Raw genomic sequence first — 13619 nt, 5'->3', positions numbered from 1 at the left:
GTGTTTGTGTGTGTGCGCGCGTGTGTGTGTGTCACTCAGTGAATGATGTATTTAATGTTTACTGTGTTGTTTTCTCATCAGATTCTCATCGTCTCACACTGGACTCAAACACAGCAAACAGAAAACTCTCTCTTTCTGAGAACAACAGGAAGGCGACTCGGGTGAAACAGCGTCATTCATATCCTGATCATCATGACAGGTTTGATGGGTGGGTCCAGGTTCTGTGTACAGAGGGTCTGACTGGACGCTGTTACTGGGAGGTAGAGAGGAGTGGAGAGGTTACTATAGCAGTAACTTACAGAGGAATCAGTAGGAAAGGAGAGGGTGAGGAATGTGAGCTTGGATACAATAAAATGTCATGGAGACTGTACTGTTATGATGGTAACCATGTTAACAGATACAATGTCATACACAATAGTAAGCTCACTTACCTTCCTGATCGTCCCTCTGACTCCAACAGAGTAGCAGTGTATCTGGACTTTCCTGCTGGGACTCTGTCCTTCTATGAAGTGTCCTCAGACACGCTGATTCACCTGTACACCGTCCAGACCACATTCACTGAACCTCTCTATGCTGGGTTTGGGTTTCAACCTGACTCCTCTGTGTCTCTGTGTGAGGACAGACAGACAGACAGGCTGTGAGGACAGACAGACAGACAGACAGACAGACAGACAGACAGACAGACAGACAGACAGGCTGTGAGGACAGACAGACAGACAGACCGTATGTGAGGACAGACAGACAGCGTTGTATCATAATGTAATTATCAATATGGTTTGGTTTCCATAGCGATATGAATATTGTACAGATTTATACAGTGGTTCTCAAGGTGAGGCCGGGGGACCCCCAGGGGTCCTTGAGGGGGTTCCAGGGGGTCCCCAGCAACATTCATGTATATAGCATCAAAATCAGTGTAACCACTTTAACCATTTACTGCATTCATTGACTATTTGAATATAGCAGATCTACAAGCTCACAACACGCCACGGTGCGACGTGTTGTGAGCTTGTAGATCTGCTATTTTCAAACAAGGAATCTTGTAAAAATGGAGTCTCTGGAACAAACTCTTCAGATTGACATGAAAAGGTTTGTTCTCAACCTGTGGGTCTGGACCCCCAGAGGGACCCCGAGAGGGACCCCAGGTGACAATGAAAGGACTTTTAAAAGTAATCAAAATATCAACTGGTCAAATATTGGACAAATATGTTTAAATGTTATTATTTTGGGGGTCGTGACCTATCATTTAAACATGAATATTGTAAAGTTTTATTGATAATGAAAAAGATTACATTTACTCCAATGAAGGGTTTTGAAAACCATTGTATTTTACCTATAAAATGTAATTATAAAATGTAAAACATTTATGTTAACCCTTTCATGTATATTTACTGATATCTTCAATAAAATGAAACCAATGTTGTTGTCTTTACATTGTGCTGTTGTTACATCAATTAATACCATTGTGAAAATACAAAGAGAAATAAAGAAAAACTTTTTAGACATACATTTTTGCCGTGAGAGTTTTTTACCTTTCTGTACCGAGAGAAAACACTCACCTACGCTCGCGAGGAGCTAAATCCCTGCAGGACCCCCCCCCCCCCCCCCCCCCACCTCTGAAGGCAGACCTCTTGTGTCAACAGACAGCAGTAGTAGCAGTGACGCGTAAATAAATATATTTTATGAACATTTTGCTACACTAAAAACTCAATTTTCGCTCAATCAATCAATAAAAAGATAACAAAGTCTATTCTTACCAAATACCATTATTATTTAGCATTGTGTTACAAGTTGTTCTTGTTTTTCTGCATAAGGTGTCCTCCAGACTAAGCATTGTGTTACAAGTTGTTCTTGTTTTTCTGCATAAGGTGTCCTCCAGACTAAGCGTGGTCACCGTCGGTGCTGCCGCTAGGATCAGCGGTGGCCGCACCGCGGTGAGACACAAACACACTCGCTCAGTGAGTAAACGCTGCGCGGTATTTCACAAAGATGAACACAATCCACCTCTCACCGCCCGCGTACCCATGCACAAACCAGCACGCTGGCGGTGGATTTCACGGGACCGCGCCCGCTCTCTTCGCCAACCCAAAACTTCGCTGCGCGGCAGAAAAAGCCTCTCATTGAAAATGAATTGCTAGGAGGCGGTGACCGCGCCTCGTCTGGAGGGCACCTTGTACTGTTTTATTTGACTGTCATTCAACTTATAACTCTTATGTTATCAGTTAAAAAAGGACCCAAATTGCTTGACAAAAGCTTTTTTGAGACCTGAAAGCTTTTTATCCTTTTAGTTGACCGTTTACCAGTGAAGTGTACTGTCACCACACTGTAAGGGGGGGGGGGCGATGTTACTGTTATTACAAATAAAGTGTTCTATTCCTACATTTGACCTCTTGTGTTGTGTTATTATGGTTTTTGCGTTCATGTGGTTACATTTTTGATACTATCAGAATTGTTTGTACTGAAATACACAGTAGTCACTACAGCTGCTCAAATCAATATAATCTTCACTATCAATCACTATATTCATAGTTCATAATTCCACATTTTGAACTAAAGTTCATGGCCCCCCAAAATGAAAAAAACTTTAGTTATTTTTTTTAACCATATTTTTTAATAATGAATACCTTTGATTATTTCATACATATCAATTTGGGGGTCCTTGACATGAAAAGGTTTGAGAACCACTGATAGGCCAGGGGTGGGCTATTAGATTTGGCCTCGGGACAATTTTTTCTAAGCCATGATTTGGCGGGCCAGAAGGCTAATTTGAGAAATTCATAGTTAAACAATGTTACTGGAACTCCAAGACAGACTGCCTTACAAGACATAGGCATCTGTGATAAAAAAGAAAAAAGAAAAATAGATATGGGGAAAAACGAGCTGTTTATGTTCATAATTATTATTCCCTTCTTCTCTGCTGCCACATCACATCACATACATATAGATATAAGAATGATTCATGATACATCACTTTGCACATCTCACAATGCTGTGTGCGTTTATAGAGGAATATCTGATGTAAAGATTATTATATTCCATATGAATAGACAGTTTCCCCCCAAATGATTGAATTCACTCCCACACAATAAATGAGACCACACAGTGTAAGTCTGGTTTTTCTCTTACTGTATATTAAATCAATGAGCATTTTGATTGATTGATTGAAGGCTTTATTAGAAGTTTGCATAGGAAAATGTACAGATTCATGACGGTATAGTTCACTGGTACAAGGTCTACTAAAAGGAGATCCATGAAAAGACTAAGCTTATTTCAACAGGAAACCATTGAAGTATCTCATATAACATTGAATGACAGACAAATAGAACACAGTACTATGCAGTAGATATGTAAAGAAAAGGGGGGAAAAAAAGAAAAGAAAAACAGTAAATCTAAATAAACAGTAAGTATATACAAGGAATATACAGTAAATCTAAACAAACAGTAAGTATAAGGAATATACAAGTATACAAGTATATACAAGGAAGGGGCAGGGAGGGTAGGGTTGGGCTAGGTTTTTTACCAGTTGCGAACGGCTGCTGCCTGTAAGTGGTTTTTCAGGGCATTTTTAAAGGATGCTAGTGATCCACACTCCTTTATGGCCTTCGGTAAGGCATTCCACATTTTTGTGGTATAGCAGAAGAACGAGTTCGACCCTTTCTTTGAGTTGACTCTGGGTTGAACGTGATCTGTGGCACTGCCTCAGATCAGCATACAGAATAGATGTCCAGTGGTACAGTACAATAAATGTTTCTCTTTTCTTTCTCAATCTGAATCTGAATACAATGTAACATCATTTCACAAATATACTTCAGTAGGTACAGGGAAAATAGATTTGTCAAGCATTCATTGGACAGTTAAACAATAACAATAGATATCAGATGTTTTCCTTGTCTTGGGCCCAGTAGCAGAAGGACAAGGCCAGATTGGCATTATCCAATTCGTTATCCTGTCCTGGGCATTATGACCTGATTGACATCCTGCAGTGGAGACATTCTCATCACGTGCATTATTATCAGATCACAACAAAATAACCACCTTGTCACTTTTAACACTGAAGTTGGTGTTTTAAATATAATAGATATTAAAATGGTTTTAACCCAACAATTCCCCCCTAAAACAACAGCTGAAGGAGTTAAAGTGTCGACCCTAGAACCCCAAACAAATGCTGCCAAAGGGACAGATGTAGACTTGAACTTATGGTTCACTATCAGCCAAATATTTAATTAAACTCTTTTCGATAGCAGAGTCAAAGAACTGTATATTTCCAAAGGTATTTAAATCAGAACATCTAATAATTGAATCACAATAGGTACAAGTATTTTGATATTTAAAAAAGAAAAGTAGAGCTAAAAGAAAAATATAGCAAAAGATAAAGGACTGTATTTTCTTAATTATTAATTATTATTATTATATTATTATTATTTTTTTTACAAAGGTTCAATGTCCCAAGGTTTGTTGAACAATTCCCCATGCCATCAGGCGAGTCAAGTCGAGTTGTGTTTGTGTTCAAACTGTAGGCCTACATATTATTATTGGGCCTATATTATTACTGGTTGTGAGTGTACAATGGCTTTGGGGATTCCCATCATATAAGGGACTGGACTGTGCTCATCTCATCCCATGGACACCTTCTGAAGACTTCAGTTACTATTATGGACAGATTAGCATAAACCCCATATAAATAAATAAACCCATAAACCCCAATAATATAGGCCTAATATTAATATGTACAGTTTGAACACAAACACAAATAAAATATATAGTCTATAGGCTATTAAACCTATTGATTCATTTAACAATAAATAGCCCAAGAACGCGTGGCCTAATAAAAAATAGCCTAATAAGCGTCACCGTTTCCACATCAAATAATCTCTCTCTGTCTCTTTCTTTCTTTACAAGCAACGGGTCCATAAATATATGTCCTATATCCTTATCAGGTTGGAAATGTGAAGCTAAATGAATAAATAACCTAAATAAAAACAATAAAATAATGCATAGGCCTATAGGCCTACTCCCAACTTCCCAAGTCCCAAATGTTGAATCTAGGCATCCCCATTAAAATTCATTAATGGGGAACGGCGCTGGTGGTCCGCGAACGGCGCGGCGGACTCCCGGTGGTGGGTCGGAGGCAAGGCAGGGACCCCCAGGAGCTCCCCTGAGAAGCGGGGGTCCGTGGAGCGCTCGGCTGCCCCGCAGCGCACGTTGTGTAACTTGTGCAGGAACGCGAGCTTGTATATCTGCTACATTATAGTTGCTGGTCCTTGAGGCTCCGGTGGGACTGGTTACCGGACCCCCTGAACGGCGGGGTGACAGGCGGGAGGCGCGGACCCCCGGACTGAGGAAACAGCACAACCTCCAAGCACTGGTGAAATGTTGCCACCTGCTGGACTGTGTAAATAACTGCAATATGACTAAACATGCGTCGTATTCGTATATTTCAGACTTCGTCCGTATGATGAGAGGTTGTGTGCGCTGAATGCAATGCAAGCAGATTGGTTGTGCTTCGCAGACTGTTGCGGTCGTCTTTTTAGTCGCAGGACTTTGAAAATACACGCCAAGTCTTGAAATTCCAGAGTACAGTTTACACGGTATGGATATTATGCACGAAGTAGTAATTGTGAAGAGAGGAGAGGTAAAAATGGGACATTATTCATCGCAGTTAAATAGAAAAAAAATGGCTTGGTGTTGTAAAAAATGATCCACAAACACGTAAATGGCATGCTTCGTAGAAAAAATGTGAACGCAAACACGTACAAAGATTATAATTTTTTCTGCGAATGCTATTTTTCTTTTTGCGAGGTCGTTTTTTTTCTGCGAAGGGTTTCATTTTCAAAGACGAAACACAAAATATGCACGATAGACTGAAAAACCTTACGAATTCATTGAAAAATCTTACGAAAAAATAAAGTCCAATAAAAACTTCCATACGTTGTTAATGTCCTGGCGTGCTTGTGTGCATGTGTTTGTGCGTGCGTGCGTGCATATGTGTGTGTGTGTGTGTGTGTGTGTGTGTGTGTGTGTGTGTGGCGAGGAGTGAAATCCCTGCAGGTTGCGACCAAAGTTGACCCCCCCCCCCCAAGTCAAATAAAACAGTACTAGGTAGAGGTGGGACGTTTGCGAACGAATCGAGTCTTTTGAACGGCTCTTTGAAATGAACGATATGCTTCGGTTCGCAGTATAGCGAGCCGTTCCTTTCTGAATGAACGTAGCAGAAGTTTGGAATGTTAACATACTTGAGTAAAAGACAGTACAAACGTATTGGTATCAAAATGTAATTAAAGTAGCCTACAAAGTAGCCTACCAATAGTAGAAAGTATTCATTCATTATGCAGAACATCCTGTTTCACAGGTTTTCCAAAGAATAAAATGTAGAAAGATCTTTTGAAAATAGCAGATCTACAAGCTCAGTTGCGACGCATTGTGAGCTTGTCGTTCGGCAGGTATGTACGTACCTATGTATGTCAGAAATAAATGTATAGGGTTGAAGTTATTTGTAATTACAATCAAAATCTACAAAGTAACTAAAATGAACCAGTCTTTTGAACGGCTCTTTGAAAGGAACGGATCCCAGAGATCCGGCTCACTTCAAAGAGCCATAAATCCCATCTCTAGGCGGAACCTCTTTGGCAAACGTCGTGTTGCACCCGGACTGAACAGGGGGTGACGCCGCTGTGGTGCTACTTCCAGTAGGAACCGGTAGGAACACCACTCTGTCTGCTGGTTGATCATCAGGAGGCCCATGTGCTTCACACACACACCGTTACCCTACCGGCTCTTTACCACCACACCAACACCTCCTGGAGGTCAACATGCTGCTGCTAGAAGCTCTGGAGGAGGACCTGACGGTGGTCTGCCAAGCCGTGCAAGGTGAGCTTTGAGTGTCTTCAGTCTCTTAGGCCAAAGGGATCTGATCTGATCTGTCTGCTGCTAGCGAGGCTAACCAGTGGCGTTAGTTCAGGAAAGGCTAAGGTATGGCAACATGACTGGTGTCCTAAGACACCATCAAGTAGCATTGAGAGTCTGTTAGTCTGAGGCCAGAAGGAGAGTCTGTCTTCTGCTAACAAGGCTAACCAATGGCGTTAGTTCAGAAAAAAGCTAAGGTATGGCAACATGACTGGTGTCTTAAGACACCAGTCACGTTGCCATACCTTAGGGCAGTGGTTGGCTGGAGCCCCCCCTTATAGTGATTCCCGAAGCCAAGGACCCCCTTCCCCTGACTACAACAAAATCGACATCAGTTCCCATGCCAATACTTTCAAAATAAAACATCATAATGGCAAATAGACATTGCTTTCTATTCAATAACTGTCACTGCTAGTCAAGTAATTGATGTCTTTGGTTTAGAAATGTACAGTTGAGCAGGTTCACACAAACTCTGTCAATGTTTTATAACAGTAAAAATACATATTCCCATGTTCTAGTTTTCCTCAAGTACCCCCTGCAGTACCCCACCGTACCCCTAGGGGTACCCCCATTTGAGAAACACTTCCTTAGGGCATGAATGATACATTTATTTTAAGAAGTACATTCTATTCCCCCCCCCCCCCCCCCTGGATGGGGGGAAGGGGGGGGGGGGGGGGGATATGCAGTTGGGGGGGGGGGGGATATGGCAGTTGTTCAAGTGCAGCTAAACTTGGCATGTTAGTAAATAAAACGTGCCACAATTAACAATAATGCATTGCACTGCGGAACCTGGGAATATACTTTTTTTCTTTTTTTTTCAAGATGGGGAGAATACAACCAACTTGTTAAAATGACCATTTTGTTAAATTTTCCACTTGTAGTTATTTTACTGTTATTTAACAACATAACCGGCACAGATAGACAAAGAGACGTTCATGGATTTATATTTAAAAGTAACTTTTATTTTCCCCTCTGGACTCAGGGTATGGCAGCTGCATACCCCTGCCATACTAACCCAAAACATCACAGTGTTCTGTGGTGAAAGAGCTCAGAATGTTTAACTTAAAAGTATCTCCTATTTCTCTTTATTACTATTATTTATTTTCCCCCTTGTTATTGTATTTGTTATTGTCTTTCTCCTTTGTGACTGCTTTCCCCCTTTTTTTATTGATAATAATTTCCTATGCATTGTTTCTGTGTTCTATCCGTCTGTCATTCAATGTTATGTGAGATCTGTGTTGATTTTGTCGACTAACACTATGACGAAAAATGTTTGTCGACTGCGTTTCTTTCACTGACAAAAACTAAATAAAAAGTAAGCTGTGATGACTAAAACGAAATATATTGACAATTTCGTCAACAAAATAAAAACTAGACTAAAACGTTAGGGAGGGACTGGTGGAGAAGAGTCATTTTATGTTTCAGGTGTTGCATGCTGAAAATAGCAGATCTACAAGCTCACAACACGTCGCAGCGCGACGCGTTGTGAGCTTGTAGATCGGCTATTTTCAGCACGCAATCAAGTGTAAAATCAGTCATTACGATGCCATCAATGCCTGCCAAAATACATTTTAGTCGTCTAAATCAACTGTAGATTTAGTCGCCATAAAATCGTATGATATTTAGTCGACTAAAATTAGACTAAAACTAAAACTTTTCAGGTGACTAAATTATGACTAAAACTAAATTACATTTTATTCAAAAGACTATGACTAAAACTAAATCAAAATTTGCTGTCAAAAACAACACTGTGTGAGATGCATTAACTAAGTGGTTCCTGTGCGTAAATAAGCTGAAATAAGCCCCATCCCACCATTCATCAGGAAAGGTTTCACCCAGTTCAGTCTCTCAATTGTCTCTGTTCTTAACCAGTGGGAGCATATTTAATGGGGTGATAGAATAGTATGAAATATGTCCTCTCCCTCCAGACTGTAACTTGAGGAGAGTTTCCCAAGGTAGATCCCTCCTCGGCCTCTCAGGAAAGGAGGAGAAATGATTTTTGACAAAATCTCTGATTTGGAAAAATCGGTACAAAGGATTTCTGGGCAGGTCGAATTTGGTACGAATTTTCTCGAATTTGGTCTTGTGGAAGTAAAAGTATTGGAAATACTCAAGTAAAGCACAAACACCTCAAAATTGTAGTAAATGTACTTAGTTACTTTACACCAGGTGTCTACAACAGAGGGTCCGGGACCCCCTAGGGGGTCCTCATAGTTATTACAACTTGAACCCTCGCTTCCCCCATTCTGAGAAGAACCTTTGACTAAAATAGCAGATCTGCAAGCTCTCAACGGCGTTGAGAGCTTGCAGATCTATTTATTTTATTTTATCGCGATATCGTCCTCCGTCATGCACTTTCTATTCACCTTTCATTTGCCGAGCTGCATATCCAGTAGACCTACCTCTTAAACCCTCTATAATTGATAAAAGATACTTATAATATATGTACTTGATACAGTCTTTTTTTTCACTCTATCAAATGTCTTTTCCAAAAAATAGCTGATCTACAAGCTCACAATGCGTCGCATTTCTCAACATTGGTCCGGGGATCACCAGGGGTCCAAATTAAAATTATTTAAATTAATTATTGAGCTGAATTGTTGTTATATAGTCCTGGAAATTGGGTTAAATATTCTGGAAAAGATTTGGAAAGGTTTAGGAAATTAATAGGGTATATGCACATAGGCCATTTTGTTCTACTTCCGGCAAGTTCCGGGTGTCTTTCGACTTCCTTCACAGGTGTTACTGATGATACTAATTAAGGCTCTGTTTGATTTATTGTACAATGCTTCTTTAATTTCAAGGACCCCATAACTCTGTACAAATGGAATCAACAAATGGAATCAAATTTGCTTCCATTTGTACTCTCAGTGTTACACACCTGTATGGGGACATTTGGAACCCACTCAAGGACACTTTGAGACCCACTGGTGTAGCAGAGTGTTTCCAGTGAGCCAACATGCACAATAGCTGCCCTGACTCTGTTTGAGCAGAATGGAACAGAGCCTTCATTAGTATCATCAGTAACACCTGTGAAGGAAGTCGAAAGACACCCGGAAGTAGAACAAAATGGTGTATATGCATATACCCTATTGGTAAAGATGTGTGGGAACCCTGTCACTGAACTGATGAGCGTTGTCTCTGTCTGTCTCTGCCAGCCTCGGTGCAGATCCAGGTGGAGCCGGTGGGCCGCTGGTTAACTAAACTAATCATAATAATAAATGTGTCTCCTCCAGCCTCGGTGCAGATCCAGGTGGAGCCGGTGGGCCGCTGGTTAACTAAACTAATCATAATAATAAATGTGTCTCCTCCAGCCTCGGTGCAGATCCAGGTGGAGCCGGTGGGCCGCTGGTTAACTAAACTAATCATAATAATAAATGTGTCTCCTCCAGCCTCGGTGCAGATCCAGGTGGAGCCGGTGGGCCGCTGGTTAACTAAACTAATCATAATAATAAATGTGTCTCCTCCAGCCTCGGTGCAGATCCAGGTGGAGCCGGTGGGCCGCTGGTTAACTAAACTAATCATAATAATAAATGTGTCTCCTCCAGCCTCGGTGCAGATCCAGGTGGAGCCGGTGGGCCGCTGGTTAACTAAACTAATCATAATAATAAATGTGTCTCCTCCAGCCTCGGTGCAGATCCAGGTGGAGCCGGTGGGCCGCTGGTTAACTAAACTAATCATAATAATAAATGTGTCTCAGCCTCGGTGCAGATCCAGGTGGAGCCGGTGGGCCGCTGGTTAACTAAACTAATCATAATAATAAATGTGTCTCCTCCAGCCTCGGTGCAGATCCAGGTGGAGCCGGTGGGCCGCTGGTTAACTAAACTAATCATAATAATAAATGTGTCTCCTCCAGCCTCGGTGCAGATCCAGGTGGAGCCGGTGGGCCGCTGGTTAACTAAACTAATCATAATAATAAATGTGTCTCAGCCTCGGTGCAGATCCAGGTGGAGCCGGTGGGCCGCTGGTTAACTAAACTAATCATAATAATAAATGTGTCTCCTCCAGCCTCGGTGCAGATCCAGGTGGAGCCGGTGGGCCGCTGGTTAACTAAACTAATCATAATAATAAATGTGTCTCAGCCTCGGTGCAGATCCAGGTGGAGCCGGTGGGCCGCTGGTTAACTAAACTAATCATAATAATAAATGTGTCTCAGCCTCGGTGCAGATCCAGGTGGAGCCGGTGGGCCGCTGGTTAACTAAACTAATCATAATAATAAATGTGTCTCCTCCAGCCTCGGTGCAGATCCAGGTGGAGCCGGTGGGCCGCTGGTTCGAGGCCTTCGTCAAGAGGAGGGCCAGGAACGTGTCGGCCTCCTTCCAGGAGCTGGAGGAAGAGGAGGAGCTGTCGGAGGAGTCTGAGGATGAAGAGCTGCAGCTGGAGGAGTACCCCATGCTCCGCACGCTGGACCCCAAAGACTGGAAGGTACTGGTCTGACTGGGAGGCTCCGTCAGGACCGTGGGGTTCACAAACCTTCTTTGTCTCGGGTCACCCCATAGATATTTTTTTAATCCGAGGCACCCCTACATTATAATTTTCACTCCCAGCACCTTATATTTATAGTATATCATCGTTGTCGTGTGGAAACCTTTTATGTCCAAAACCTTTCGTTTTGTATTTATCATCTATAAAACTAGTGAAAACAGCAGATCTACAAGCACACAACGCCTCGCATCGCTTGTAGATCGTCTGTTTTCACTAGTTTTGTGCGACAGTCTTGTATGATGAAGCAGGGCTTTGCTTTACCAAAAGACGTACACATTTGAAACTTGGAGATACAAGGTTTCTGCCCGACGGTGACGATATTTAAGTGATTATGTTGCGAGGAAAACGTTGAGATAACAGCCATTTTGGTTGGAACTGACTGAAAATAACTCTGAACTTCAAGTTTAAAATGATACTAAATATTTTTTCAAGTGTCCAAATAAATTCCAAATATTATCAAATTATCTTCGCGGCACCCCTGGACTGCCGTCACGTCACCCCAGGGTGTCCCGTCACCCACTTTGAAAACCCCTGCGTTGGGAGCACAGTCATACATTTCTTCCATTACCCCCCGGCTCCACCGAGCGCGTCGAGCGTCGCGTCAACGTCAATGCAGGGAACGCTCCCGTTTTAATCAATGAAGGGTGCTCCACTGCCGACGTCAACGTCCGTGTCGGACGCTCAAATTCGCCCCGGTTCATTTTTTGACGGCGTCCGCCGCCGGCACGACGCCGTCATTTTGGTGGAGCCCTAGCCTTAGAGATGAAACATGCTCTCATACGCACATATTGAAGGTAATCTTCCGTGGCTAAAGGCCATCAATTGCTAATTTTGCAGCTATATATGTCACAGTTAGTTTGAGATTCAGTTAGATTGAGAACAGGAGCGCTCGTTTTTGGGCACAAGGTGGACCTTCGGGGAACTAGGAATAATTTGACTGAGGTTAGGAGGGTTAGGTTTAGGCATAGTTTTCTTTTTGTTACAGCTTTACTCTGGAATCATGTCTTTAAGTTTATCTGCAATACCAGACCATATCCACCTGTTTCCGCGGGAGTTTACTGGAGATTATTTGCACCACACTTCCGGTTTAACAGCAGACATACAAGCTCACGTCGCGTCGCAGATGCAACCCGCTGTGAGCTTGTAAATCAAACTCGGCTGCGGCGCTGGAAGCTCGGTACAACGTCTGCGCAATGCACTGTGGGGCGTTGGAAACCCGTGGATAAGAACATTCTCCTCACTCGCCCCATGTAAGGTTTAGGCATCGTTTTACTGAGGTTAGGTTTAGGCATAGTTTTACTGAGTTTAGGGTTAGGGTTAGGCATAGTTTTACTGAGGTTAGGGTTAGGGTTAGGCATAGTTTTACTGAGGTTAGGTTTAGGTTTAGGCATACGGTTAGGGTATCCAATCAATATGCCTATAGATGGGCATGTCAATACAGGGTGTGGGCATCAATATGCCTATAGATGGGCATGCCAACACAGGGTGTGGGCATCAATATGCCTATAGATGGGCATGCCAACACAGGGTGTAGGCATCAATATGCCTATAGATGGGCATGCCAATACAGGGTGTGGGCATCAATATGCCTATAGATGGGCATGCCAATACAGGGTGTGGGCATCATATATTGGAATAAAAGGGGCAAAGGGCGACAGAAGGGTACAGGGCTCTCCGTTTGCGGGCACAAAACGGGCACAGACAGATTGGTACTCTGACAAAGCCCTTCCACACGATGACTTGGACATATGTGTTGGATCGGTGGTGTAGGGTGTAGGGTGTAGGGTAGGGGTTAGGGTTAGGTAGTGTTGGATCGGTGGTGTAGGGTAGGGGTTAGGGTTAGGTAGTGTTGGATCGGTGGTGTAGGGTAGGGGTTAGGGTTAGGTAGTGTTGGATCGGTGGTGTAGGGTAGGGGTTAGGGTTAGGTAGTGTTGGATCGGTGGTGTAGGGTAGGGGTTAGGGTTAGGTAGTGTTGGATCGGTGGTGTAGGGTAGGGGTTAGGGTTAGGTAGTGTTGGATCGGTGGTGTAGGGTGTAGGGTGTAGGGTTAGGTAGTGTTGGATCGGTGGTGTAGGGTAGGGGTTAGGGTTAGGTAGTGTTGGATCGGTGGTGTAGGGTAGGGGTTAGGGTTAGGTAGTGTTGGATCGGTGGTGTAGGGTGTAGGGTGTAGGGTTAGGTAGTGTTGGATCGGTGGTGTAGGGTTAGGTAGTGTTGGATCGGTGGTGTAGGGTTAGG

General features: G+C 42.8%; 2 protein-coding genes across 3 annotated transcripts in view; both read left to right on the top strand.

The window, feature by feature from the left end:
- LOC308308986 (neoverrucotoxin subunit beta-like) overlaps positions 1 to 1451 on the top strand; it is a gene marked incomplete at its 5' end in the record, with an annotated part of 7405 nt that extends 5954 nt beyond the window's left edge. The window contains one exon of the mRNA XM_080754439.1: positions 82 to 1451. Coding sequence (XP_080610565.1) covers positions 82 to 641 — 560 coding nt within the window. The 3' untranslated portion in view covers positions 642 to 1451. The remainder of the gene's footprint in view (positions 1 to 81) is intronic.
- Positions 1452 to 6719: 5268 nt separating this feature from the next.
- Positions 6720 to 13619, top strand: part of dnajc2 (DnaJ (Hsp40) homolog, subfamily C, member 2) — a 31898-nt gene continuing 24998 nt past the window's right edge. The window contains exons 1-2 of one of the 2 annotated variants that reach the window (XM_080753971.1): positions 6720 to 6864; positions 11135 to 11325. In XM_080753971.1, the coding sequence (XP_080610097.1) occupies positions 6807 to 6864; positions 11135 to 11325 (249 nt within the window). In that variant the 5' untranslated portion in view covers positions 6720 to 6806. The remainder of the gene's footprint in view (positions 6865 to 11134; positions 11326 to 13619) is intronic. The other variant, XM_080753972.1, reaches the window with a different exon arrangement.

The sequence above is a fragment of the Nannobrachium achirus genome (assembly GCF_963921795.1).
Source record: "Nannobrachium achirus genome assembly, chromosome: 23".
Lineage (NCBI taxonomy): Eukaryota > Metazoa > Chordata > Actinopteri > Myctophiformes > Myctophidae > Nannobrachium > Nannobrachium achirus.
The sequence above is the reverse complement of the archived record's forward strand: the minus strand, read 5'-3'. Positions and strand labels throughout refer to the sequence as shown.